This window comes from Saimiri boliviensis, chromosome 14 (assembly GCF_048565385.1).
Source record: "Saimiri boliviensis isolate mSaiBol1 chromosome 14, mSaiBol1.pri, whole genome shotgun sequence".
Classification (NCBI taxonomy): domain Eukaryota; kingdom Metazoa; phylum Chordata; class Mammalia; order Primates; family Cebidae; genus Saimiri; species Saimiri boliviensis.
Genome location: NC_133462.1, coordinates 42309584 through 42337331, shown reverse-complemented (window position 1 = coordinate 42337331; position 27748 = coordinate 42309584). Strand labels below are relative to the sequence as shown.

The following is a 27748-nucleotide window of genomic DNA, read 5'->3' as shown; positions in this document are numbered from 1 at the left end:
TTTTTTGAGGCAGAGTCCCACTGTCAACCACGTTGAAGTGCAGTGGCCTGATCTTGGCTCACTGCAACCTCTGCTTCCCGGGTTCAAGTAATTGTTCTGCCTCAGGTGGCTGGGATTACAGGCTCATGTCACCAAGCCCGGCTAATTTTTTTTTTTTTTTTTTTGAGACAGAGTTTTGCTCTGTTGCTCAGGTTGGTGTCCAGTGGCACTGTCTTGGCTCACTGCAACCTCCACCTCCTGGGATCAAGCAATTCTCCTGCCTCAGCTGCCCACGCAGCTGAGACTACAGGCACGTGCCACCATGCCTGGCTAATTTTTTTGTATTTTTGGTAGAGACGGGGTTTCACCATGTTGGCCAAGATCATCGTCTTGATCTCCTGAGCTTGTGATCCACTTGCCTCAGTCTCCCAAAGTGCTGGGATGACAGGCGTGAGCTACCGCACCTGGCCTTTTTCTTTTTTTTTTTAAATGGCGTTTTGCTCTGTCACCCAGGCTGGAGTGCAGTGGCATTATCTTGGCTCACTGCATCCTCTGCCTCCCGGGTTCAAGCGGTTCTTCTGCCTCAGTCTCCTGAGTAGCAGGGACTACAGACATCCACCACCACGCCAGGCTAATTTTTGTATTTTCAGTAGAGATGGGGTTTCACCATGTTGGCCGGGCTGGTCTTGAACTCCTGACCTCAGGTGATACCCCACCTAGACCTCCCAAAGTGCTGGCAATACAGATGTGAGCCACCACACCCAGCCTAACATGGCATCCTCTAAAGGGGGACTTTGTCTGGGCACAGTGGCTCACACCTATAAACCCAGCACTTTGGGGGCCTGAGGCAGGTGCATCATTTGAGCCCAGGAGTTTGAGACCAGTCTGGGCAACATAGGGAGACCCTATTGTACAAAAAAACAAAATTAGCCAGGTGTGGTGGTGCGTGCCTGTAGTCCCAGCTACTTGGGAGGCTGAGGTAGGAGGATCACTTGAACCCAGGAGTTGGAGGCTGCAGTGAGCCATGATTGTGCCACTGTACTCCAGCCTGAGCAACAGAGCAAGATCCTGTCCCCACCACGGAAAGAAAAAAAAAAAAAAAAAAAAAAAAATGCAGGACTCCTCTCTGTTGGTGGCGGGAGGAGGAGAGGTCAGAGACAGCCTCTCAGCCATCCAGGCTGATTCACAAATATCGAACAGTCACGAAAATGTCAACACAGTGACCTAGAGTCAGAGGGGAAGAGGGAGGGTACGAGAGGGGAGTTCCAGGTAGAAGGACCAGCAGGTGCAAAGGCCCTAAGCAGGGATCATTTTGGCTCCATAAATATTTGCCAACTCAATGAAAGATAGAAGATTCTAGAAATAATTGATTGCCCAGAATTGGCCATGGGGATCCGGAGGCAGCATCCAAGCTGGTCACGGAGCGGGCTGGAGGACAGAGGTTGGCAGGAGGAATGAGGTATGGGACGTGCCGGTAGGGAGACCGGCTTCAGTGAAGTCCTGGGCTGGTCTTGGTTAGTTTCTGTGCAGGGAGTAGACGGGACCCATGTAAGGGCCCTGGGCTACCCTAGAACCCATCTGGGAATTCTGAAGAGGAAGGGTCCCGTAACTGGCTGGGTGCGGTGTCTCACTTTGTAATCCCATCACTTTGGGAAGCCGAGGTGGGTGGATCACAAGGTCAGAAGTTCGAGACCACCCTGGCCAACCTGGTGAAACCCCATCTATACTAAACATAAAAAAAAATTAGCTAGATGTGATAGCGGGCACCTGTAATCCCAGCTACTAGGGAAGTTGAGGCAGGAGAATCCCTTGAACCCAGGAGCAAGAAGTTGCAGTGAGCTGAGATCCTGCCATTGCACTCCAGCCTGGGTCACAAGAGTGAAACACTGTAAAGAAAAGGTCCCATAACTGGCCGGGGGCGGTGGCTCACGTATGTAACCCCAGCACTTTGGAAAACCGAGGCGGGTGGATCACAAGCTCAGGAGTTCGAGACCAGCCTGGCCAACATGGTGAAAACCCATCTCTACTAAAAATACAAAGATTAGCTGGGCGTGGTGGTGGGTGCCTGTAATCCCAGCTACTGGGGAGGCTGAGGCAGGAGAATCCCTTGAATCCGGGAGGCGGAGGTTGCAGTGAGCCAAGATCTCGCCATTGCACTCCAGCTTGGGGAACAAGAGCAAAACTCTGTTAAAAAAAAAATGTTCCCCGTAAGTAGGGGAGAGGTCATGGTAGAGCTGAGGTACCCCAGACTTCGACCTTTGCCCACTCAGGGTTGGAAAACCACCAAATACCCAGATAACGGTCTTCCCTCCCCTGCCCCTGCCGGCCCCGGTGTCATTGGCCCTCAGCCCTGTCTCTCTGCTCTATCCACCAATCAGCACCCGGGGGAGGGCTGGGAGCTGCCTGGGACTGTTTGAGCATCTTTTGGGAGTGGTGACCGAGCCGCAGAAGGCTGCAGCCTTGCCCGGCCCCAGACAGCGCTGGCAGCAGGTGGATCTCCAGCTCGGAGCAGAGACTCCCCCGCAGGCATCTGCAGATGGAACTGGATGGACCCATGAATGAGAATTTAGCTGCAGGAAAGGTGAGTCCCGCCGGGTCCCCAGGGGAGCGGGAGTCTAGGCTGGGAAAAAGCCTCCTGAAGCTGCCAGACCTGGAAAGAAACCCGTCTCCACCCCCATTGAACGGATGGGAAGACAGATCCAGAGGACGGGTGCAGCCAGCAAAACTCTGCGCCTCTGCCCTGGGGCTGCCCTTGTCTTTCTTCCGGGGGCCCCCATTCCTCCCAGGAGTGGGCACCTGGGCAGGCGTGAAGGCCTCAGTGGCAAGTGGCATCCCTGGCCAGGACCTCTCTCCAGCACTTTAAATTTTCTTTTTATTATGATTAATTTGTGAGATGGAGTTTTCCTCTGCCACCCAGGCTGGAGTGCAGTGGCGCAATCTCGGCTCACCGCAATTTCCACCTCCCGGGTTCAAGCGATCCTCCCACCTCAGCCTCCCAAGTAGCTGGGATTACAGGCACGCACCACCATGCCCGGCTAATTTTTGTGTTTTTCGTAGAGACAGGGCTTCACCATGTTGGCCAGGCTGGTATCAAACTCCTGGCCTCAGGTGATCTGCCTGCCTTGGCCTCCCAAAGTGCTGGGATTGCAGATGTGAACCACTGCACCTGGGATATCTTTTCGTTTTTGGAAACAACTTGCTCTGTGGCCCAGGCTGGAGTGCAGTGGTGCAGTCAGAGCTCACTGCGGCCTCAACCTCCTGGGCTCAAGGGATCCTCCTACCTCAGCCTCCCCAGTAGCTTCGATGACAATTGTGTGACACTACAGCAGGCTAATTTTTAAAAATTATTTTCAGTAGAGATTGGATCTCTCTATGTTGTGAGGGCTGGTCTTGAACTCCTGGGCGCAAGTGATCCTCTTGCCCCAGCCTCCCAAAGTGTTGAGATTACAGGCGTGAGCCACCACACCCAGCCTCTCCAGCACTTTAAGGGAAATTGGCTCTCAGTGGAATTCTATCAGCCTCAAAGTCCAGATTTGCAAGGGGAGGCCCAGCGAGGGGCAGTGGATGACCCAACTTGGAGGCCGAGCGGCGACTGAAGTTGAGCTGGAAGGAGCTAGGGTTGTGTGCACAGGGGAGGTGGGGAGGAGACGGGCTGTGTGTGACCCTCGCACCTGTTCCTTGCACCCCAGATGGCTTCTTCTGCCTGCCCCATGGACCCCATCGATAGCTTTGAGCTCCTGGATCTCCTGTTTGACCGGCAGGATGGCGTCCTGAGACATGTGGAGCTGGGCGAGGGCTGGGGCTGCGTCAAAGACCAGGTAGGGAGCCCAGTGCAGATACCCCGGGCCACGGAGCTCCAGGCGGGCCACCTGAGGCCCCACGCAAGTCCTAGAACCGCCAGAGCCCAGCCAGAGCTCTGCTTGGCTCTACAAAGCACTGATGGCTCACGGTGCTTGATTTTAGCAAAACACATTATTTTTCTTGTGGGTGAGGAAATGGAGGTCTAGAGCAGTGTGGAAACTTATCCAAAGTCACACAGCAATTTGGAGTTAGGTTCAAACTCAAACTCGGGGCTTGCACCTCCCTGGCGGGGTTCAGTTCTCTCCTGCTCTCCCTCCCCTCCTTCCTCTCCTTCCTTTGTCTTTCTCCTTCCTTCCTTCCTCCCTCTCTCCCTCCCTCCTCTCTCTCTCTCTCTCTCTCTCTCTCTCTCTCTGTCTCTCAATCTCTCTTTCCTTCTCTATCTTTTTCTCCTTTTATTTTGAGATGGAGTTTCACTCTTGTTGCCCAGGCTGGAGTCCAGTGGCACTACCTCAGCTCAGCACAACCTCTGCCTCCCAGGTTCAAGCAATTCCGGTGCCTCAGCCTCCAGAGTAGCTGGAATTATGGGCATGTGTCACCGCGCCTGGCTAATTTTGTATTTTCAGTAGAGACAGGGTTTCTCCATGTTGGCCAGGATGGTCTCAAACTCCTGACCTCAGGTGATCTGCCTGCCCGGGCCTCCCAAAGTGCTGGAATTACAGATGTGAGCCGCTGCGCCCGGCCTCTCTTCTTTCTTCCCTTTCTCTTCCTTCCTTCCTTCCTTCCTTCCTTTCTTTCTCTTTCCTTCTCTTTCTTTCTTTCTTTCTTTTCTTTCTGTCTTTCTCTTTTTCTTTCTTTCTTTTTCTTTCTTTCTTCCTCCTTCCCCTTCCGTTCACATCCCATCTCATCACTTCCTTTCCCTTCTTCCCTTCCCTTCTTCCCTGCCTTTTTCTTTTTCTCTCGCTTGTCTTCCTTCATTCTTTTCTTTATTTCTGAGACGTTCTTACTGTGTTATCCAGGCTGGAGGGCAGCAGTGTGATCATGGCTCACTACAATCTTGACCTCCTGGGCTCAAGCAATCCTCCTCCTTGGCCTCTGAAAGTGCTGGGATTAAAGGCGTGAGCCACTGGGTCTGCCCTGGAGGCGTCTTCTCTTTCTTTCCTTCCTTCACTCTCTTTCCCTCCCTCCCTCCTTCTTCCCTCCCTTCCCCTTTCCTTCCCTTTCCTCCTCTGTCACCCAGAACGGAGAACAGCAGCGTGATCCCGGCTCACTGCCACATCCACCCCTCCGCCTGGGTTCGAGCGATTCTCCTGCCTCAGCCTCCCAAGTAGCGGGGATTGCAGGCACTCGCCACCACACCCAGCTAATTTTTGGATTTTTAGTAGAGATGGGGTTTCAGTATGTTGGCCAGGCTTGTCTCGAACTCCTGACCTCAAGTGATCCACCCGCCTTGGCTTCCCAAAGTGTTGGAATTACGGGCATGAGCCACCGCACCAGGTGCTGGCTGGGTTTTGTATGCTATGTTACTGTGTTTGAGCCTCAACAGCATGGGAGGAAGAAGCATTACTCCATCTTAAAGAGAGAACACCTGGCCGGGTGCGGCGGCTCATGCCTGTAATCCCAGCACTTTGGGAGGCTGAGGCAGGCAGATCACAAGGTCGGGAGATCGAGACCATCCTGGCCAACATATTGAAACTCCGTCTTTACTAAAAACACAAAGATTAGCTGGGCACAGTGGCAGGTGCCTGTAATCCCAGCTACTTGGGAGGCTGAGGCAGGAGAATCGCTTGAACCCAGGAGGCGGAGGTTGCGGTGAGCCAAGATCACGCCACTGCACTCCAGCCTGGCGACAGAGGGAGACTGTCTCCAAAAAAGAAAAGAAAAGACATGACACCTAAGGCCCAAAGAGAGTGTCTGGTTTGCCTGGGGCCACACAGCAATCTAGAAAGAATGTACGCCCCCTAATTCCTACCCCTCCCTGTCCACCCCAGCAGGTCCTGCCAAACCCCGACCCTGATGACTTCCTCAGCTCCATCCTGGGCTCTGGAGACTCACTGCCCAGCTCCCCACTCTGGTCCCCTGAAGGCAGCGATAGTGGCATCTCTGAAGACCTCCCATCTGACCCCCCAGACACCCCTCCACGCATCGGACCAGCCGCCTCCCCAGCCGGCGGCCATCCTGCCCAGCCTGGCAAGGGGCCCTGCCTCTCATATCATCCTGGCACCTCCTGCCCCACCACACCCCCGGGGCCAGTGGTCCAAGTGCCTGAAGCCTCTGTGACCATAGACCTGGGTGAGTTCTGCTGTATCTCTGCCTACCACCCTCACCTCGTTCCAGAGCCTTCCTCTAAGTGAGAAAATGGAGGCTCAGAGAGGGTTGACATCTTGCCCGAAGTCACACAGCAATTTGGAGTTGGGCCCAAACTCAAACTCAGGACACGTGTCTCACTTGGTTTTCATGCTCTCAGGGTGAGGCTATTGGGAGCCCATTTTCCAGATCGTGAAACTGAGTCCCATCAGGTCGAGCCATGAGCTAAAACCACAGAGCTGAGATGTAACCTTGGCAGGCAGCTCAGGCACCAGGCATGGTGCTCACAAGCACAGCCTGAAGGCAGAGTCTCACCTTCTGTGTGTCTATACCCTGTGCCTGGTTCCTCGTGGATGTTTTTTTCTTTTTTCTTTCTGTTCTGTCTGTTTGTTTGTTTTGAGATGGGGGTCTCGCTCTGTTGCCCAGGCTGGAGTGCAGTGGTGGAACCTCGACTCACTGCAATCTCCACCTCCCGGGTTCGAACGATCCTCCTTCCTCAGCCTCCCAAGTAGCTGGGACTGCAGGTGTGTGGACCCACCCAGCTAATATTTTATATTTTTTAGTAGAGACGGGGTTTCACCACATTGGCCAGGCTGGTCTCCAACTTCTGACCTCAGGTGATCCACCCACCTCAGCCTCCCAAAGTGCTGGGATTACAGGCGTGAGCCACTGCACCCGGCTTTTTCTCTTTTTCTTTTTTGATACGAAGTCTCCCTCTGTCACCCAGGCTGGAGTGCAGTGGTGCGATCTCGGCTCACTGCAACCTCCACCTCAGGGTCAAGGATTCTCCTGCCTCAGTGTAGCTGCGATTACAGGCACCCGCCACCACACCTGTCGATTTTTTTTGTATTTTTAGTAGAGATGGGGTTTCACCATGTTGGCCAGGCTGGTCTCAAATTCATGACCTCAGGCGATCTGCCCACCGAAGCTTCTCAGAGTGCTGGGGTTAGAGGTGTGAGCCATGGCACTTGGCGTGTAGATGCTAAATAAAAGTACATGAGGTTACTGGGTCCCAGGATCCAGGTGCTCCTCCTAGATATGGGGACAGCAGATCTGTAAAGATTTACTCCGTACATGAAGCAGTCCTAGCAGGCCAGGCAGTGCTCTGGCTGGAGATACCTGAGCTCTGGGTGTCCTTTGTCCCTTAAGCCTTGCTGTGAGCTCCTCTTGATCCCATTGGAGAGTTGAAAAAACTGAGGCTCTGACTGGGCATGGAGACTCACACTTGTAATCCCAGCACTTTGGGAGACTGAGGCGGGCAGATCACCTGAGGTTAAGAGTTCGAGACCAGCCTGGCCAACATGGTGAAACCCTGTCTTTATTAAAACTACAAGAATTAGCCGGACTCACTGGAGGGGGCCTGTAGGCCCAGCTACTTGGGAGGGTGAGGCAGGAGAATCGCTTGAACATAGGAAGCAGAGGTTGCAGTGAGCCGAGATCATGCCACTGCACTCCAGCCTGGGTGACAGAGCCAGACTCTGTCTCAAAAAAAAAAAAAAAAAAAAGAAAAAGTAAAAGAAAGAAAGAAAAGAAAAAAATATAGCACTGAAATCTCCTTTGACATGATCAATAAAAATAAAACAAAAGAGACCAGGCGTGGTGGCTCACGCCTGTAATCCAAGCACTTTGGAGGCCAAGGCGGGCAGATCACCTGAGGTCGGGAGTTCAAGAACAGCCTGACCAGCATGGTGAAACCCTGTCTTAAAAAAAGAAAAAGAAACAGAAAAAAACAACAAACAATCCTGAGGCTCAGAGACGTGAAGTCACTTCCTCAAGATCGCTCAGCCCTGCCCAGCTCGGATTGGTACCAAGGGTTAGTTGACCTGAAGTTTGTGTGCGTGGACAGCTTGCCTACTGCATGCCGGGTACCAGGAGGGGCAGCCAGAGGTGAATCAGACCCTGTCCCTGCCCCTCTGGTGAGATAAGGTCTGGCTGGCTGTAGTCTAGCCTGCAGTTCTGTGTGATAACAGCCACTCCCTTTTGAATCAGCTGGTGTCCCCTGACCATGTCCTGTGTCTGCCTTCCTCAGCTTTGTAGGACAGACAGAACCAAGCCCTGCTGAATTTGCGTTCTTTTTTTTTTTTGAGGCAGTCTTGCTCTGTCGCCAGGCTGGAATGTAGTGGCACAGTCTTGGCTCACTGCAACCTCCGCATCTGGGGCTCAAGAGATTCTCCTGCCTCAGCCTCCCGAGTAGGTACTACAGGTGCGTGCCACCACACCCAGCTAATTTTTGTCATTTTAGTGGAGATATGGTTTCACCATGTTGGCCCGGATGGTCTCAATCTTCTGACCTCATGATCTGCCCACCTCGGCCTCCCAAAATGCTGGGATTACAGTGTCAGCCACCAAGCATTGCTTTTAAAAAAAATTTTTGAGATGAAGTCTTGCTCTGTCACCCAGGCTGGACCCTCACTGTATCCTCTAGCTCCCGGGTTCAGGTGATTCTTTTGCCTCAACTTCCCGAGTAGCTGGGATTAGATGCCCGCCACCACGCCTGGCTAATTTTTGTATTTTTAATAGAGACGGGGTTTCCCCATGTTGGCCAGACTGGTCTTGAACTCCTGACCTCAGATGATCCACCTGCCTTGGCCTCCCAAAGTGCTGAGATTACAGGCATGAGCCACCTTGCCTGGCTGGGTTCCCATCTTATAGCAGAGGGGAGACTGAGTCACTAGTGAGGGCTGCCCCCTTCAGCCTAGGCCTTGGGAACTCCAAGCTTTGGCAAAAATTCTACGAACATTGGGATTCATCACGGGAGACTCAGGCCAGATGCAGTGGCTCACGGCTGTAATCCCCGACCTTTGGGAGACTTAGGCAGGTGGATCATGAGGTCAAGAGATGGAGACCATCCCGGCCAACATGGTGAAACTCCGTCTTTACTAAATAAAATACAAAAATTATCTGGGCATGGTGGCGCGCCCCTCTAATCCCAGCTACTTGGGAGGCTGAGGCAGGAGAATCGCTTGAACCTGGGAGGCAGAGGTTGCAGTGAGCCGAGATCACTCCACTGCACTCCAGCCTGGCACCTGGTGACAAAGTGAGAATCTCTCTCTTAAAAAAAAAAAAAAAAAAAAAAATCATGGGAGACTTGGTGGAGAATGGGGTTGGAGGCTGGGAGCTCAGGATTCCCCCCATCTGACACTCTCCCTGTCTCCATCCCCACCTGCCCTGGTCAGAAATGTGGAGCCCTGGAGGAAGGATCTATGCTGAGAAGCAGGCTGAACCGGTGGGCCTGTCACCACGATGCAATCTCACGGTGAAAGATCTGCTGCTTTCGGGCAGCAGCGGGGACCTGGTGAGCATCCCCACACCCTCCCACGGTGTGTTGCAGCTGGGAGGGCTGCTCGGGTTTGGGGGAGCCAAAACATCCCCCATTTCAGAGACTGGAAAAACAAGTCACAGAAAGGTGTGGAATTTCCCCACAGTTAGAGACCGTTCCAGTCCTGGGTTCACTGTCGCCTGGGCTCGGTGTCTCCCTCTGTAATATGCGGTAGTAACAACGGCCACTTTTTTAAAAAAAATGGCTGGGTTCGGAGGCTCATGCCTGTCATCCCAGCAGTTTCGGAGGCCACAGCGGGCAGATCGCTTGAGCTCAGGAGTTTGAGACCAGCCTGGGCGACACGGTGAAACCCTATCTATGCAAAAAATATAAAAATTAGCTTGGTGTGGTGACATATGCCTGTGGTTCTGGCTACTTGGAAGGCTGAGGTGGGAGGATCACTTGAACCCAGGAGGTTGAGGCTGCAGTGAGCTGAGATTGCACCACTGCACTCCAGCCTGGACAACAGAGCAAGAAGCCTGCCTCAACCACAAAAACGGGAACAGCGCTAAAACTGGCGAGGTACCTGCTACACACCAGGCATGCTTCTAAATGCTTTGTTTATCACCTTAAACGGAATTTTCCTTTTTTTTTTTTTTTTTTTTGAGACAGGATCTTACTCTGTGGACCAGGCTGGAGGGCAGTGTTACAATCCTAGTTCAGTGCAGCCTTGAACTCCTGGCCTCAAGTGATACTCCTGCCTCAGACTCCCAAGTAGCCGGGACTATAGGTGTGCACCACCAGACCCAGCTAATTTTTCTTGAGACAGACTTTCTCTCTTGCCACCCAGGCTGGAGTGCAGTGGGACCATCTCAGCTCACTGCAACCTCTGCCTCCCGGGTTCAAGCGATTTTCGTGCCTCAGCCCCTGAATACCTGGGACTACAGGTGTCCACCACCATGCCTGACTAATTTTTGTATTTTCAGTAGAGACGGGGTTTCGCCATGTTGGTCAGGCTGGCCTCAAACTCCTGACATCAAGTGATCCACCTGCCTTGGCCTCCCAAAGTGCTGGGATTACAGGCGTGAGCCACCGCGCCCAGCCTTATTTTATTTTATTTAAAGTCAAGGTTTCTGTCTGTCACCACCACTGCCTCAGACTCCTGGGCTCAAGTGATCCTCCTGCCTCAACCTCCCATTTTTTTTGTATAGCTGACATACAGAACAAATATACAAAAAACCGATACATTTAAAAATGCCAGTTAACAGAAGTTCAAGACCAGCCTGGGCAAAATAACAAGACCTTGTCTGTTATTAGCTGTTGTATGTGGTGCACACCTGTAGTCCCAGCTACTGGGAAGGCAGAGGCAGGAGTGTGATCACTTGAGCCCAGGAGGTTGAGGCTGCAGTGAGCTGTAATCACATGACTGGACTCCAGCCTGGGTGACACAGTGAGACCCTGCATCTAAAAAGAAAAAAGGCGGGCGTGGTGGCTCATGCCTGTAATCCTAGCACTTTGGGAGTGGGCAGATTGCTTGAGCCCAGGAGTTTCAGACCAGCCTGAGCAACATAGTGAAACTCCATTTCTACAAAAAAGATACAAAAATTAGCCAAGCATGGTGGCGTGCCCTGTAGCCCCAGCTACTTGGGAGGCTATATATATATATATATATATATATATATATATATGTATATATATATATATATACATATATATATATGTATATATGTCTGTGTGTGTGTGTGTGTGTGTGTGTGTGTGTGTGTGTATGGAGAGAGAGAGAGAGCGAGAGAGAGAGAGAGACAGAGTCCTGCTCTGTCTCCCAGGCTGGAAGGCAATGGTATGATCTGGGCTCACTGCAACCTCCACTTCCCAGCTTCAAACAATTCTCCTGCTGCAGCCACCCGAATAGCTGGGATTATGGGTGCCCACCACCACGCCTGGCTAATTTTTGTATTTTTAGTAGAGATGAGGTTTCATTATGTTTCCCAGGCCGGTCACAAACTCCTGAGTTCAAGTGATCCACGTGCCTCAGCCTCCCAAAGTGCTGTGATAACACGCCCGGCCTGGGATGATTGTGTTCTTGACCTAATGATTCTTTCATTTCCCAAAGGCCCTGAACCTGCCGTCATTCCTGTGTTTTTTTCCCTAGCAACAGCATCAACTGGGAGCCCCCCACCTGCTGCGACCTGTGGCCGGGCACTGTCAGGAGCTGGTGCTGACCGAGGATGAGAAGAAGCTGCTGGTGAAAGAAGGCATCACCCTGCCCATCCAGCTGCCGCTCACGAAGGTGAGTCTCAGGGGACTTCCAGCCCCAGGTCCGTCCCCCCTTCATGCCCTTACCTGCCTGTGTGTCCCACCTTCATTTATTTATTTGTTTAGAGACAGAGTCTTTTTGTTTTCTTTTTTTTTTTTTTTTTTTTGAGACGGAGTTTCGCTCTTGTTACCCAGGCTGGAGTGCAATGGCGCTATCTCGGCTCACCGCAACCTCCGCCTCCTGGGTTCAGGCAATTCTCCTGCCTCAGCCTCCTGAGTAGCTGGGATTACAGGCACGCACCACCATGCCCAGCTAATTTTTTGTATTTTTAGTAGAGACGGGGTTTCACCATGTTGACCAGAATGGTCTCGATCTCTTGACCTCGTGATCCACCCGCCTCGGCCTCCCAAAGTGCTGGGATTACAGGCTTGATTGTTTTCTTTTTTTTAGACAAAGTCTCACTCTGTTGCCCAGGCTGGAATGCAGTGGCGCAATCTTGGCTCACTGCCATCTCTGCCTCCTGGCTTCAAGCGATTCTCCTGCCTCAGCCTCCTGAGTAGCTGGGGTTACAGGTGCCCACTACCACGCCCAGCTGATTTCTGTTTTATTTTTAGTAGAGATGGGGTTTCATCATCTTGGCCAGGCTGGTCTTTAACTCCTGACCTCATGATCCACCTGCCTCGGTCTCCCAAAGTGCTGGGATTCCCTCGTGATCCACCTGCCTTAGCCTCCCAAACTGCTAGGATTACAGTCTTAGTCTGTCACCCAGGCTGGGGTGCAGTGGCCTGACCTCAACTCACTGCAACCTCTGCCACCTGGGTTCAAGCTGTTGGAAATAGATGTTGGAAACAGATGCTTGGTGCCACAAAGAAAAATTAGCACTGAGACAAAGGGTCTTTCAGCAATGCAATTTTTACTTCCTGGACTGCAGGAAGGATACACTCACTAGCCATCTTGCCATGAGAATACCCTTCTTCTGCCTCAGCTTCCCGCGAACCTGGGACTACAGTCACCCGCCACCACGCCCAGCAAATTTTTGTATTTATAATAGAGACAGGGATTTCACCATATTGGTCAGGCCGGTCTCGAACTCCTGACCTCAGGTGATCCACCTGTCCGCCTCCAAAATTCCTAGGATTACAGCTGTGAGCCTCTGCGCTGAACCTGACATTCCCATTTGAAGGTATTTATTGGATGGGCAGGTGGCTCACACCTGTAATCCCAGGACTTTGGGAGGCTGAGGCAGGCAGATCACCTGAGGTCAGGAGTTTGAGACCAGCCCGGACAAGATAGTAAAACCCCGTCTCTACGAAAAGAAACAAGCAGAAAAGACATTAGTCTTCAAACACCTGCTGTCTTCAGGGAAAGGTGCTGTTCCCAGAGATGACCACAAGGCGGCGGCAGTGGTACCCGTTCCCACATTCCGGGGGGTGGTTGCTTATTTCACACTGTTAGTAACTGGGAAAAGACCCTCAGAACCCGGGCGCCTCCAGGAGACTCTGCAAGTGTTCGGGGGAAAAGGTAGCTTCAAGTCATTAGAAATCTGCCTCTGCGTCCTTGGCTCAGGGATGTCTCATGTGGAAAGCGGATGGGGTGAAGATTTAGGCTCAAGGTTAGGTAAAGTTGTGGGATCAGGACAGTAGGGACAGTCCCACTTTACCCAAAGTGAAGAGTTTATTTTAATATTTATTTATTTATTTTTATTTCTGAGGGAGAGTCTCACTCTGTCGCCAGGCTGGAGGGCAGTGGCATGATCTTGGTTCACTGCAACCTCCACCTTCCCGGTTCAAGTGATCCTCCTGCCTCAGCTTCCCAAGTTAGTCGGATTACAGGCACCTACCACCATGCCTGGCTAATTTTTGTATTTTTAGTAGAGCTGGGGTCTCACCACCTTGACCAGGCTGGTCTGGAACTCCTGACGTCAGGTGATCCGCCCGCCTTGGTCTCCCGAAATGCTGGGATTACAGTTGTGAGCCATTGCGCTCAGCCTGACATTCCCATTTGAAGACACTTATTGGTTGGGCACAGTGGCTCACACCTGCAATCCCAGCGTTTTGGGAGGCTGAGGCAGGCAGACCGCCCGAGGTCGGGAGTTGGAGACCAGCCTGGCCAATATGGTAAAACTCGGTCTCTACAAAAACAAACGCACACACAAGACAGTCTTGAAACACCTGCTGTCTTCAGGGAAAGATACTGTTTCCAGAGATGACCACAAGGCGGCGGCAGTGGTACCCGTTCCCACAGTCCGGGGGCTGGTTGCTTATTTTACACTATTGGGAGCTGGGAAAAGACCCTCAGAACCCGGGCGCCTCCCAGAGACTCTGCAAGCCTTTGGGAAAGGGTAGCTTCAAGTCATTAGGAATCTGCCTCTGCGTCCTTAGCTCAGGGATGTCTCATATGGAAAGCGAGTGGGGTGAAGTTGTTGGCTGAAGGTTAGGTAAAGTCGTGGTGTTAGGACAGTAGTGACAGTCCCACTGTCCCCAAACTGAAGAGTTTATTTAAATATTTATATATTTATTTTTGAGGCAAAGTCTCACTCTGTCACCAGGCTGGAGGGCAGTGGCGTCATCTTGGTTCACTGCAACCTCCGCCTCCCAGGTTCAAGTGATCCTCCGGCCTCAGCTTTCTGAGTAGCTGGGATTACAGGCACCTACCACCATACCTGGCTAATTTTTGTATTTTTAGTAGAGCTGGGGTCTCACCACGTTGAACAGGCTGGTCTCGAACTCCTGATCTCCCCGGCTCGGTCTCCCAAAGTGCAGGAATTACAGACATAAGCCACCTTGCGTGGCCTATTTTTTATTTTTTAAGACAGAGTCTCTAGGCCGGGCGCGGTGGCTCAAGCCTGTAATCCCAGCACTTTGGGAGGCCGAGGCGGGTGGATCACGAGGTCAAGAGATCGAGACCATCCTGGTCAACATGGTGAAACCCCGTCTCTACTAAAAATACTAAAAATTAGCTGGGCATGGTGGAGCGTGCCTGTAATCCCAGCTACTCAGGAGGCTGAGGCAGGAGAATTGCCTGAACGCAGGAGGCGGAGGTTGCAGTGAGCCGAGATCGCGCCATTGCACTCCAGCCTGGGTAACAAGAGCGAAACTCCGTCTCAAAAAAAAAAAAAAAAAAAAAAAGACAGAGTCTCCCTGTGTCACCCAGGCTGGAATGCACTCGCTCAATCCTGGCTCACTGCAGCCTCCACCTCAGGTTCAAGCGATTCTTCTGCCTCAGCCTCCCAAGTAACTGAGATTCCGGGCTTACACCACCACACCTAGCTGATTTTTTGTAGTTTTGGTAGGGACAGGGTTTCATCTTGTTGTCCAGGCCGGTCTTGAACTCCTGACCTCAGGTAATCCGCCTCCCTCGGCCTCCGAAAGTGCTGGGATTACAGCTGTGAGCCACTGCGCCCAGCCTGACATTCCCATTTGAAGACATACATTGATTGGGCGAGGTGGCTCACAGCTTTAATCCCAGCACTTTTGGAGGCTGAGGCAGGCAGATCACCTGAGGTCGGGAGTCCGAGACCAGCCTGGCCAATATGGTAAAACCCAGTCTGTACAAAAACAAACACAAAAAATAACATTAGTCTTGAAACACCTGCTGTCTTCTGGGAAAGGTGCTGTTCCCAGATATGACCACAAGGCGGCGGCAGTGGTACCCGTTCCCACAGTCCCGGGGGCTGGTTGCTTATTTTACACTATCGGGAGCTGGGGAAAGACCCTCAGAACCCAGGTGCCTCCCAGAAACTCTGCAAGCGTTTGGGGAAAGAGTAGCTTCAAGTCATGAGGAATCTGCCTTTGTATCCTTGGGTCGGGGATGTCTCATATGGAAAGCAGACTGGGTGAAGTTGTTTGCTGAAGGCTAAGTAAAGTTGCGTGATAAGGACGGTAGGGACAGTCCCCAAAGTGAGGCGTTTATTTTAATGTTTATTTATTTATTTATGAGACACAGTCTCACTCTGTCGCCAGGCTGTACTGCAGTGGCTCAATCTTGGCTCACTACAGCCTCCCAGGTTCAATCAATTCTCCTGCCTCAGCCTCCCACGTAACTGAGATTACTGGCTCAAAGCACCACAGCTGACTGATTTTTTGTGGTTTTGGTAGAGACAGGGTTTCGCCGTGGGTCTCGTACTCTTAACCTCAGGTGATCCGCCTCCCTCCGCCTCCCTAAGTGCTGGGATTACAGGTGTGAGCCACTACACCCAGCCTGACATTTTCATTTGAATCATTTATTGGGTGGGCGAAGTGGCTCACACCTGTAATCCCAGCACTTTGGGAGGCTGGGGCAGGCTGATCGCCTGAGGTCAGGAGTTTGAGACCAGCCCGTCTCTACAAAATGCAACAAAAAAGACATTGGTCTTGAAACACCTGCTGTCTTCAGGGAAAGGCGCTGTTTGCAGAGATGACCACAAGGCGGCGGCAGTGGTACCCGTTCCCACAGTCCCGTGGGCGGTTGCTTATTTTACACTATTTGGAACTGGGTTAAGACCCTCAGAACCCAGGCGCCTCCCAGATACTCTGCTAGCATTTGGGGAAAGAGTAGCTTTCAGTGATTAGGAATCTGCCTCTGTGTCCTTGGCTCAGGGATGTCTCATATGGAAAGCGGATGGGGTGATGTTGTTGGCTGAAGGTTAGATAATGTTGTGGCGTCAGGACAGTAGGGATAGTTCCACTGTCCCCAAAGTGAACAGTTTATTTTAATATTTATTTATTTATGAGAGTCTCACTCCGTCGCCAGGCTGGAATGCTGTGGCTTGATCTTTGTTTACTGCAACCTCTGCCTTCCCGGTTCAAGTGATCCTCCTGCCTCAGCTTCCCAAGTATCTGGGATTACAGGCACCTACCACCACCATAGCTAATTTTTGTATTTTTAGTAGAGCTGGGGTTTCACCAGGTTGGCTAGGCTGGTCTAGAACCCCTGACGTCAGGTGTTCTGCCCGCCTCGGCCTCTCAAAGTGCTGGGATTGTATGTGTGAGCCATTGCACCCAGGCTGACACTCCCATTTGAAGTTATTTATTGGTTGGGCGAATTGGCTCACATCTGTAATCCCAGCACATTGGGAGGCTGAGGCAGGCACATCATCTGAGGTTGGGAGTTTGAGACCAGCCTCGCCAATATGGTAAAACCCTGTCTCTACAAAAAAAAAAAAAAAAAAAAAAAAAAACAAGCGAAAAAGACATTAGTTTGTCTTCTGGGAAAGGTGCTGTTCCCAGAGATGACCACAAGACGGCGGCAGTGGTACCCGTTACCACAGTCCGGGGGCTGGTTGCTTATTTTACACTATTTGGAGTTGGGAAAAGACCCTCAGAACCTGGGCGCCTCCCAGAGACTCTGCAAGTGTTTGGGGAAAGGGTAGCTCAACTCTTTAGGAGTCTGTCTTAGGATTCTTGGCTCAGGGATGTCTCATATGGAAAGTGGATGGGGTCAAGTTGTTCGCTGAAGGTTAGGTAAAGTTGTGTTGTTAGTACAGTAGGGACAGTCCCGCTGTCCCCAACGTAAAGAGTTTACTTTAATATTTATGTATTTATTTTTGAGACAGAGTCTCATTCAGTCGCCAGGCTGGAGGGCAGTGGCGTCATCTTGGTTCACTGCAACCTCCGCCTTCCAGTTTCAAGGGATCCTCCTGCCTCAGCTTCCCGACTAGCTGGGATTACAGGCACCTACCACCATACCTGGCTAATTTTTGTATTTTTAGTAGAGCTGGGGTTTCACCAAGTTGGCCAGGCTGGTCTGGAACTCCTGACGTCAGGTGATCCACCCACCTCGGCCTCCCAAAGTGCAGGAATTAGAGGCATGAGCCAACTCACGTGGCCTATTTTTAAAATTATTATTTCCAACAGTCTCCCTGTGTCACACAGGCTGGAGTGCAGTGGCTCATCTTGGCTTACTGCAGCCTCCACTTCCCAGGTTCAAGCGATTCTCCTGCCTCAGCCTCCCAAGTAACAGATTAGGCTCGCACACCACCACACCTGGCTGGTTTTTTTTTATTGTTGTTGTTGTTGGTTTTTTTTTTTTTTTTTTTTGTAGTTTTGGTAGAGAGAGGGTTTGACTGTGTTTGCCAGGCCGGTCTTGAAATCCTGACCTCAGGTAATCCGCCTCCCTAGGTTCCCCAAAGACCTGGGATTACAGGTGTGAGCCACTGTGCCCAGCCTGACATTCGCATTTGAAGATATTTATTGGTTGGGCGAGGTGGCTCGAACCTGTAATCCCAGCATTTTGGGAGGCTGAGGCAGGCAGACAGCCTGAGGTCGGGAGTCTGAGACCAGCCTGGTCAATATGGTAAAACTCCGTCTCTACAAAAAGAAACAAGCAGAAAAGACATTAGTTCCTCTTGAAACACCTGCTGACTTCAGGGAAAGGTGCTGTTCCCAGGGATGACCACAAGGCGGCGGCAGTGGTACCCGTTCCCACAGTCCGGGGGGTGGTTGCTTATTTTACACTGTTGGGAGATGGGGAAAGACCCTCAGAACCCGGGCGCCTCCCAGAGACTCTGCAAGCGTTTGGGGAAAGGGTAGCTCAACTCTTTAGGAGTCTGTCTTAGGGTCCTTGGCTCAGGGATGTCTCATATGGAAAGCATATAGGGTGAAGTTGTTGCCTAAAAGTTAGGTAAAGTTGTGTTGTTAGGACAGTAGGGACAGTCCTGCTGTCCCCAAACTGAAGAGTTTATTTGAATATTTATTTATTTATTTTTGAGGCAAAATCTCACTCTGTCACCAGGCTGGAGGGCAGTGGCGTCATCTTGGTTCACTGCAACCTCCGCCTTCCAGGTTCAAGTGATCCTCCAGCCTCAGCTTTCTGAATAGCTGGGATTACAGGCACCTACCACCATGCCTGGCTAATTTTTGTATTTTTAGTAGAGCTGGGGTTTCACCACGTTGACCAGGCTGGTCTGGAACTCCTGATCTCCCCGGCTCGGTCTCCCAAAGTGCAGGAATTACAGACATAAGCCACCTTGCGTGGCCTATTTTTTATTTTTTAAGACAGAGTCTCCCTGTGTCACCCAGGCTGGAATGCACTCGCTCAATCCTGGCTCACTGCAGCCTCCACCTCAGGTTCAAGCGATTCTTCTGCCTCAGCCTCCCAGGTAACTGAGATTCCGGGCTTACACCACCACACCTAGCTGATTTTTTGTAGTTTTGGTAGGGACAGGGTTTCATCTTGTTGTCCAGGCCGGTCTTGAACTCCTGACCTCAGGTAATCCACCTCCCTCGGCCTCCGAAAGTGCTGGGATTACAGGTGTGAGCCACTGCGCCCAGTCTGACATTCCCATTTGAAGACATACATTGATTGGGCGAGGTGGCTCACAGCTTTAATCCCAGCACTTTTGGAGGCTGAGGCAGGCAGATCACCTGAGGTCGGGAGTCCGAGACCAGCCTGGCCAATATGGTAAAACCCAGTCTGTACAAAAACAAACACAAAAAATAACATTAGTCTTGAAACACCTGCTGTCTTCTGGGAAAGGTGCTGTTCCCAGATATGACCACAAGGCGGCGACAGTGGTACCTGTTCCCACAGACCGGGGTTGGTTGCTTATTTTACACTATTGGTAACTGGGGAAAGACCCTAAGAACCCACGCGCCTCCCAGAGACTCTGCAAGCATTTGGGGAAAGAGTAGCTTCAAGTCATTAGGAATCTGCCTTTGTGTCCTTGGGTCGGGGATGTCTCATATGGAAAGCAGATGGGGTGAAGTTGTTTGCTGAAGGCTAGGTAATGTTTCGTGATCAGGACGGTAGGGACAGTCCCACTGTCCCCAAAGTGAAGAGTTTATTTTAATGTTTATTTATTTATTTATGAGACACAGTCTCACTCTGTCGCCAGGCTGTACTGCAGTGGCTCAATCTTGGCTCACTACAGCCTCCCAGGTTCAATCAATTCTCCTGCCTCAGCCTCCCACGTAACTGAGATTACTGGCTCAACCCACCACAGCTGACTGATTTTTTGTGGTTTTGGTAGAGACAGGGTTTCGCCGTGGGTCTCGTACTCTTAACCTCAGGTGATCCGCCTCCCTTCGCCTCCCAAAGTGCTGGGATTACAGGTGTGAGCCACTACACCCAGCCTGACATTTTCATTTGAATCATTTATTGGGTGGGCGAAGTGGCTCACACCTGTAATCCCAGCACTTTGGGAGGCTGGGGCAGGCTGATCGCCTGACGTCGGGAGTTTGAGACCAGCCCGTCTCTACAAAATGCAACAAAAAAGACATTGGTCTTGAAACACCTGCTGTCTTCAGGGAAAGGCGCTGTTCCCAGAGATGACCACAAGGCGGCGGCAGTGGTACCTGTTCCCACAGACCCGTGGGCGGTTGCTTATTTTACGCTATTTGGAACTGGGCTAAGACCCTCAGAACCCAGGCGCCTCCCAGATACTCTGCAGCGTTTGGGGAAAGGGTAGCTTCAAGTTTCTAGGAATCTGCCTCTGTGTCCTTGGCTCAGGGATGTCTCATGTGGAAAGTGGATAGGGTGACGCTGTTGGCTCAAGGTTAGGTAAAGTTGTGGGGTCAGGACTGTAGGAACAGTCCCACTGTCCCCAAAGTGAATAGTTTATTTGAATATTTATTTATTTATGAAACAGAGTCTGACTCTGTCGCCAGGCTGGAGGGCAGTGGTGTTCACTGCAACCTCGGCCTTCCAGGTTCAAGGGATCCTCCTGCCTGAGCTTTCCGAGTAGCTGGGATTACAGGCACCTGCCATCATACCTGGCTAATTTTTGTATTTTTAGTAGAGCTTGGGTTTCAACACGTTGGCCAGGCTGGTCTAGAACTCCTGACCGCAGGTGATCAGCCCGCCTCAGCCTCCCAAAGTACAGGAATTACAGGCATGAGCCACCTATCATGGCCTATTTTTTTAAATTATTTTTTGAAATAGAGGCTCCCTGTGTCACCCAGAGTACAGTGGCTCAATGTTGGCTCACTGCAGCCTCCACCTCCCAGGTTCAAGCGATTCTGCTGCCTCAGCCTCCCAAGTAACTGAGATTATGGGCACACACTACCACACGTGGATGATTTTTTGTAGTTTTTGTAGAAACAAGGTTTCACCGTGTTGGCCAGGCGGATCTTGAACTCCTGACCTCAGGTGGTCAGCCTCCCTCGGCCTCCCAAAGCGCTGGGATTACAGGTGTGAGCCACTGTGCCCAGCCTGACATTCGCATTTGAAGACATTTATTTGTTGGGCGAGGTGGCTTACACCTAGAATCCCAGCACGTTTCGAGGCTGAGGCAGGCAGATCACCTGAGATCGGGAGTTTGAGGCCAGCCTTGCCAATAAGGTAAAACCCCGTCTCTACAAAAACAAACGCACACAAAAGACATTAGATAGTTTTGAAACACCTGCTGTCTTCAGGGAAAGGTGCTGTTCCCAGAGATGACCACAAGGCGGCGGCAGTGGTACCCGTTCCCACATTCCGGGGGGTGGTTGCTTATTTCACACTGTTAGTAACTGGGAAAAGACCCTCAGAACCCGGGCGCCTCCAGGAGACTCTGCAAGTGTTCGGGGGAAAAGGTAGCTTCAAGTCATTAGAAATCTGCCTCTGCGTCCTTGGCTCAGGGATGTCTCATGTGGAAAGCGGATGGGGTGAAGATTTAGGCTCAAGGTTAGGTAAAGTTGTGGGATCAGGACAGTAGGGACAGTCCCACTTTACCCAAAGTGAAGAGTTTATTTTAATATTTATTTATTTATTTTTATTTCTGAGGGAGAGTCTCACTCTGTCGCCAGGCTGGAGGGCAGTGGCATGATCTTGGTTCACTGCAACTACCGCTTTCCCGGTTCAGGTGATCCTCCTGCCTCAGCTTCCCAAGTTAGTCGGATTACAGGCACCTACCACCATGCCTGGCTAATTTTTGTATTTTTAGTAGAGCTGGGGTCTCACCACCTTGACCAGGCTGGTCTGGAACTCCTGACGTCAGGTGATCCGCCCGCCTTGGTCTCCCGAAATGCTGGGATTACAGTTGTGAGCCATTGCGCTCAGCCTGACATTCCCATTTGAAGACACTTATTGGTTGGGCACAGTGGCTCACACCTGCAATCCCAGCGTTTTGGGAGGCTGAGGCAGGCAGACCGCCCGAGGTCGGGAGTTGGAGACCAGCCTGGCCAATATGGTAAAACTCGGTCTCTACAAAAACAAACGCACACACAAGACAGTCTTGAAACACCTGCTGTCTTCAGGGAAAGATACTGTTTCCAGAGATGACCACAAGGCGGCGGCAGTGGTACCCGTTCCCACAGTCCGGGGGCTGGTTGCTTATTTTACACTATTGGGAGCTGGGAAAAGACCCTCAGAACCCGGGCGCCTCCCAGAGACTCTGCAAGCCTTTGGGAAAGGGTAGCTTCAAGTCATTAGGAATCTGCCTCTGCGTCCTTGGCTCAGGGATGTCTCATATGGAAAGCGAGTGGGGTGAAGTTGTTGGCTGAAGGTTAGGTAAAGCCGTGGTGTTAGGACAGTAGTGACAGTCCCACTGTCCCCAAACTGAAGAGTTTATTTAAATATTTATATATTTATTTATTTATTTATTTATTTTTTGGGGACGGAGTTTCGCTCTTGTTACCCAGGCTGGAGTGCAATGGCGCGATCTCGGCTCATCGCAACCTCCGCCTCCTGGGCTCAGGCAATTCTCCTACCTCAGCCTCCTGAGTAGCTGGGATTACAGGCACGCGCCACCACGCCCAGCTAGTTTTTTGTATTTTTAGTAGAGACGGGGTTTCACCATGTTGACCAGGATGGTCTCGATCTCTCGACCTCGTGATCCACCCGCCTCGGCCTCCCAAAGTGCTGGGATTACAGGCTTGAGCCACCGCGCCCGGCCTATATATTTATTTTTGAGGCAAAGTCTCACTCTGTCACCAGGCTGGAGGGCAGTGGCGTCATCTTGGTTCACTGCAACCTCCGCCTCCCAGGTTCAAGTGATCCTCCGGCCTCAGCTTTCTGAGTAGCTGGGATTACAGGCACCTACCACCATACCTGGCTAATTTTTGTATTTTTAGTAGAGCTGGGGTCTCACCACGTTGAACAGGCTGGTCTCGAACTCCTGATCTCCCCGGCTCGGTCTCCCAAAGTGCAGGAATTACAGACATAAGCCACCTTGCGTGGCCTATTTTTTATTTTTTAAGACAGAGTCTCTAGGCCGGGCGCGGTGGCTCAAGCCTGTAATCCCAGCACTTTGGGAGGCCGAGGCGGGTGGATCACGAGGTCAAGAGATCGAGACCATCCTGGTCAACATGGTGAAACCCCGTCTCTACTAAAAATACTAAAAATTAGCTGGGCATGGTGGAGCGTGCCTGTAATCCCAGCTACTCAGGAGGCTGAGGCAGGAGAATTGCCTGAACCCAGGAGGCGGAGGTTGCGGTGAGCCGAGATCGCGCCATTGCACTCCAGCCTGGGTAACAAGAGCGAAACTCCGTCTCAAAAAAAAAAAAAAAAAAAAAAAGACAGAGTCTCCCTGTGTCACCCAGGCTGGAATGCACTCGCTCAATCCTGGCTCACTGCAGCCTCCACCTCAGGTTCAAGCGATTCTTCTGCCTCAGCCTCCCAAGTAACTGAGATTCCGGGCTTACACCACCACACCTAGCTGATTTTTTGTAGTTTTGGTAGGGACAGGGTTTCATCTTGTTGTCCAGGCCGGTCTTGAACTCCTGACCTCAGGTAATCCACCTCCCTCGGCCTCCGAAAGTGCTGGGATTACAGGTGTGAGCCACTGCGCCCAGTCTGACATTCCCATTTGAAGACATACATTGATTGGGCGAGGTGGCTCACAGCTTTAATCCCAGCACTTTTGGAGGCTGAGGCAGGCAGATCACCTGAGGTCGGGAGTCCGAGACCAGCCTGGCCAATATGGTAAAACCCAGTCTGTACAAAAACAAACACAAAAAATAACATTAGTCTTGAAACACCTGCTGTCTTCTGGGAAAGGTGCTGTTCCCAGATATGACCACAAGGCGGCGACAGTGGTACCTGTTCCCACAGACCGGGGTTGGTTGCTTATTTTACACTATTGGTAACTGGGGAAAGACCCTAAGAACCCACGCGCCTCCCAGAGACTCTGCAAGCATTTGGGGAAAGAGTAGCTTCAAGTCATTAGGAATCTGCCTTTGTGTCCTTGGGTCGGGGATGTCTCATATGGAAAGCAGATGGGGTGAAGTTGTTTGCTGAAGGCTAGGTAATGTTTCGTGATCAGGACGGTAGGGACAGTCCCACTGTCCCCAAAGTGAAGAGTTTATTTTAATGTTTATTTATTTATTTATGAGACACAGTCTCACTCTGTCGCCAGGCTGTACTGCAGTGGCTCAATCTTGGCTCACTACAGCCTCCCAGGTTCAATCAATTCTCCTGCCTCAGCCTCCCACGTAACTGAGATTACTGGCTCAACCCACCACAGCTGACTGATTTTTTGTGGTTTTGGTAGAGACAGGGTTTCGCCGTGGGTCTCGTACTCTTAACCTCAGGTGATCCGCCTCCCTTCGCCTCCCAAAGTGCTGGGATTACAGGTGTGAGCCACTACACCCAGCCTGACATTTTCATTTGAATCATTTATTGGGTGGGCGAAGTGGCTCACACCTGTAATCCCAGCACTTTGGGAGGCTGGGGCAGGCTGATCGCCTGACGTCGGGAGTTTGAGACCAGCCCGTCTCTACAAAATGCAACAAAAAAGACATTGGTCTTGAAACACCTGCTGTCTTCAGGGAAAGGCGCTGTTCCCAGAGATGACCACAAGGCGGCGGCAGTGGTACCTGTTCCCACAGACCCGTGGGCGGTTGCTTATTTTACGCTATTTGGAACTGGGCTAAGACCCTCAGAACCCAGGCGCCTCCCAGATACTCTGCAGCGTTTGGGGAAAGGGTAGCTTCAAGTTTCTAGGAATCTGCCTCTGTGTCCTTGGCTCAGGGATGTCTCATGTGGAAAGTGGATAGGGTGACGCTGTTGGCTCAAGGTTAGGTAAAGTTGTGGGGTCAGGACTGTAGGAACAGTCCCACTGTCCCCAAAGTGAATAGTTTATTTGAATATTTATTTATTTATGAAACAGAGTCTGACTCTGTCGCCAGGCTGGAGGGCAGTGGTGTTCACTGCAACCTCGGCCTTCCAGGTTCAAGGGATCCTCCTGCCTGAGCTTTCCGAGTAGCTGGGATTACAGGCACCTGCCATCATACCTGGCTAATTTTTGTATTTTTAGTAGAGCTTGGGTTTCAACACGTTGGCCAGGCTGGTCTAGAACTCCTGACCGCAGGTGATCAGCCCGCCTCAGCCTCCCAAAGTACAGGAATTACAGGCATGAGCCACCTATCATGGCCTATTTTTTTAAATTATTTTTTGAAATAGAGGCTCCCTGTGTCACCCAGAGTACAGTGGCTCAATGTTGGCTCACTGCAGCCTCCACCTCCCAGGTTCAAGCGATTCTGCTGCCTCAGCCTCCCAAGTAACTGAGATTATGGGCACACACTACCACACGTGGATGATTTTTTGTAGTTTTTGTAGAAACAAGGTTTCACCGTGTTGGCCAGGCGGATCTTGAACTCCTGACCTCAGGTGGTCAGCCTCCCTCGGCCTCCCAAAGCGCTGGGATTACAGGTGTGAGCCACTGTGCCCAGCCTGACATTCGCATTTGAAGACATTTATTTGTTGGGCGAGGTGGCTTACACCTAGAATCCCAGCACGTTTCGAGGCTGAGGCAGGCAGATCACCTGAGATCGGGAGTTTGAGGCCAGCCTTGCCAATAAGGTAAAACCCCGTCTCTACAAAAACAAACGCACACAAAAGACATTAGATAGTTTTGAAACACCTGCTGTCTTCAGGGAAAGGTGCTGTTCCCAGAGATGACCACAAGGCGGCGGCAGTGGTACCCGTTCCCACATTCCGGGGGGTGGTTGCTTATTTCACACTGTTAGTAACTGGGAAAAGACCCTCAGAACCCGGGCGCCTCCAGGAGACTCTGCAAGTGTTCGGGGGAAAAGGTAGCTTCAAGTCATTAGAAATCTGCCTCTGCGTCCTTGGCTCAGGGATGTCTCATGTGGAAAGCGGATGGGGTGAAGATTTAGGCTCAAGGTTAGGTAAAGTTGTGGGATCAGGACAGTAGGGACAGTCCCACTTTACCCAAAGTGAAGAGTTTATTTTAATATTTATTTATTTATTTTTATTTCTGAGGGAGAGTCTCACTCTGTCGCCAGGCTGGAGGGCAGTGGCATGATCTTGGTTCACTGCAACTACCGCTTTCCCGGTTCAGGTGATCCTCCTGCCTCAGCTTCCCAAGTTAGTCGGATTACAGGCACCTACCACCATGCCTGGCTAATTTTTGTATTTTTAGTAGAGCTGGGGTCTCACCACCTTGACCAGGCTGGTCTGGAACTCCTGACGTCAGGTGATCCGCCCGCCTTGGTCTCCCGAAATGCTGGGATTACAGTTGTGAGCCATTGCGCTCAGCCTGACATTCCCATTTGAAGACACTTATTGGTTGGGCACAGTGGCTCACACCTGCAATCCCAGCGTTTTGGGAGGCTGAGGCAGGCAGACCGCCCGAGGTCGGGAGTTGGAGACCAGCCTGGCCAATATGGTAAAACTCGGTCTCTACAAAAACAAACGCACACACAAGACAGTCTTGAAACACCTGCTGTCTTCAGGGAAAGATACTGTTTCCAGAGATGACCACAAGGCGGCGGCAGTGGTACCCGTTCCCACAGTCCGGGGGCTGGTTGCTTATTTTACACTATTGGGAGCTGGGAAAAGACCCTCAGAACCCGGGCGCCTCCCAGAGACTCTGCAAGCCTTTGGGAAAGGGTAGCTTCAAGTCATTAGGAATCTGCCTCTGCGTCCTTGGCTCAGGGATGTCTCATATGGAAAGCGAGTGGGGTGAAGTTGTTGGCTGAAGGTTAGGTAAAGCCGTGGTGTTAGGACAGTAGTGACAGTCCCACTGTCCCCAAACTGAAGAGTTTATTTAAATATTTATATATTTATTTATTTATTTATTTTTTTTTTTTGGGACGGAGTTTCGCTCTTGTTACCCAGGCTGGAGTGCAATGGCGCGATCTCGGCTCATCGCAACCTCCGCCTCCTGGGCTCAGGCAATTCTCCTACCTCAGCCTCCTGAGTAGCTGGGATTACAGGCACGCGCCACCACGCCCAGCTAGTTTTTTGTATTTTTAGTAGAGACGGGGTTTCACCATGTTGACCAGGATGGTCTCGATCTCTCGACCTCGTGATCCACCCGCCTCGGCCTCCCAAAGTGCTGGGATTACAGGCTTGAGCCACCGCGCCCGGCCTATATATTTATTTTTGAGGCAAAGTCTCACTCTGTCACCAGGCTGGAGGGCAGTGGCGTCATCTTGGTTCACTGCAACCTCCGCCTCCCAGGTTCAAGTGATCCTCCGGCCTCAGCTTTCTGAGTAGCTGGGATTACAGGCACCTACCACCATACCTGGCTAATTTTTGTATTTTTAGTAGAGCTGGGGTCTCACCACGTTGAACAGGCTGGTCTCGAACTCCTGATCTCCCCGGCTCGGTCTCCCAAAGTGCAGGAATTACAGACATAAGCCACCTTGCGTGGCCTATTTTTTATTTTTTAAGACAGAGTCTCTAGGCCGGGCGCGGTGGCTCAAGCCTGTAATCCCAGCACTTTGGGAGGCCGAGGCGGGTGGATCACGAGGTCAAGAGATCGAGACCATCCTGGTCAACATGGTGAAACCCCGTCTCTACTAAAAATACTAAAAATTAGCTGGGCATGGTGGAGCGTGCCTGTAATCCCAGCTACTCAGGAGGCTGAGGCAGGAGAATTGCCTGAACCCAGGAGGCGGAGGTTGCGGTGAGCCGAGATCGCGCCATTGCACTCCAGCCTGGGTAACAAGAGCGAAACTCCGTCTCAAAAAAAAAAAAAAAAAAAAAAAAGACAGAGTCTCCCTGTGTCACCCAGGCTGGAATGCACTCGCTCAATCCTGGCTCACTGCAGCCTCCACCTCAGGTTCAAGCGATTCTTCTGCCTCAGCCTCCCAAGTAACTGAGATTCCGGGCTTACACCACCACACCTAGCTGATTTTTTGTAGTTTTGGTAGGGACAGGGTTTCATCTTGTTGTCCAGGCCGGTCTTGAACTCCTGACCTCAGGTAATCCACCTCCCTCGGCCTCCGAAAGTGCTGGGATTACAGGTGTGAGCCACTGCGCCCAGTCTGACATTCCCATTT

The 27748-nt window shown here is 51.5% G+C and overlaps 1 protein-coding gene across 2 annotated transcripts in view; it reads left to right on the top strand.

Annotated features, from left to right (window-relative positions):
* The first annotated feature begins 2399 nt into the window (after window positions 1-2399).
* The window catches only part of CREB3L3 (cAMP responsive element binding protein 3 like 3), a 48140-nt gene continuing 22791 nt past the window's right edge, over window positions 2400-27748 (top strand). Inside the window, exons 1-5 of one of the 2 annotated variants that reach the window (XM_010349468.3) lie at window positions 2400-2560; window positions 3669-3797; window positions 5772-6069; window positions 9261-9379; window positions 11496-11633. In XM_010349468.3, the coding sequence (XP_010347770.1) occupies window positions 2516-2560; window positions 3669-3797; window positions 5772-6069; window positions 9261-9379; window positions 11496-11633 (729 nt within the window). In that variant the 5' untranslated portion in view covers window positions 2400-2515. Of the gene's footprint in view, window positions 2561-3668; window positions 3798-5768; window positions 6070-9260; window positions 9380-11495; window positions 11634-27748 lie in introns of both variants that reach the window. The other variant, XM_003938810.4, reaches the window with a different exon arrangement.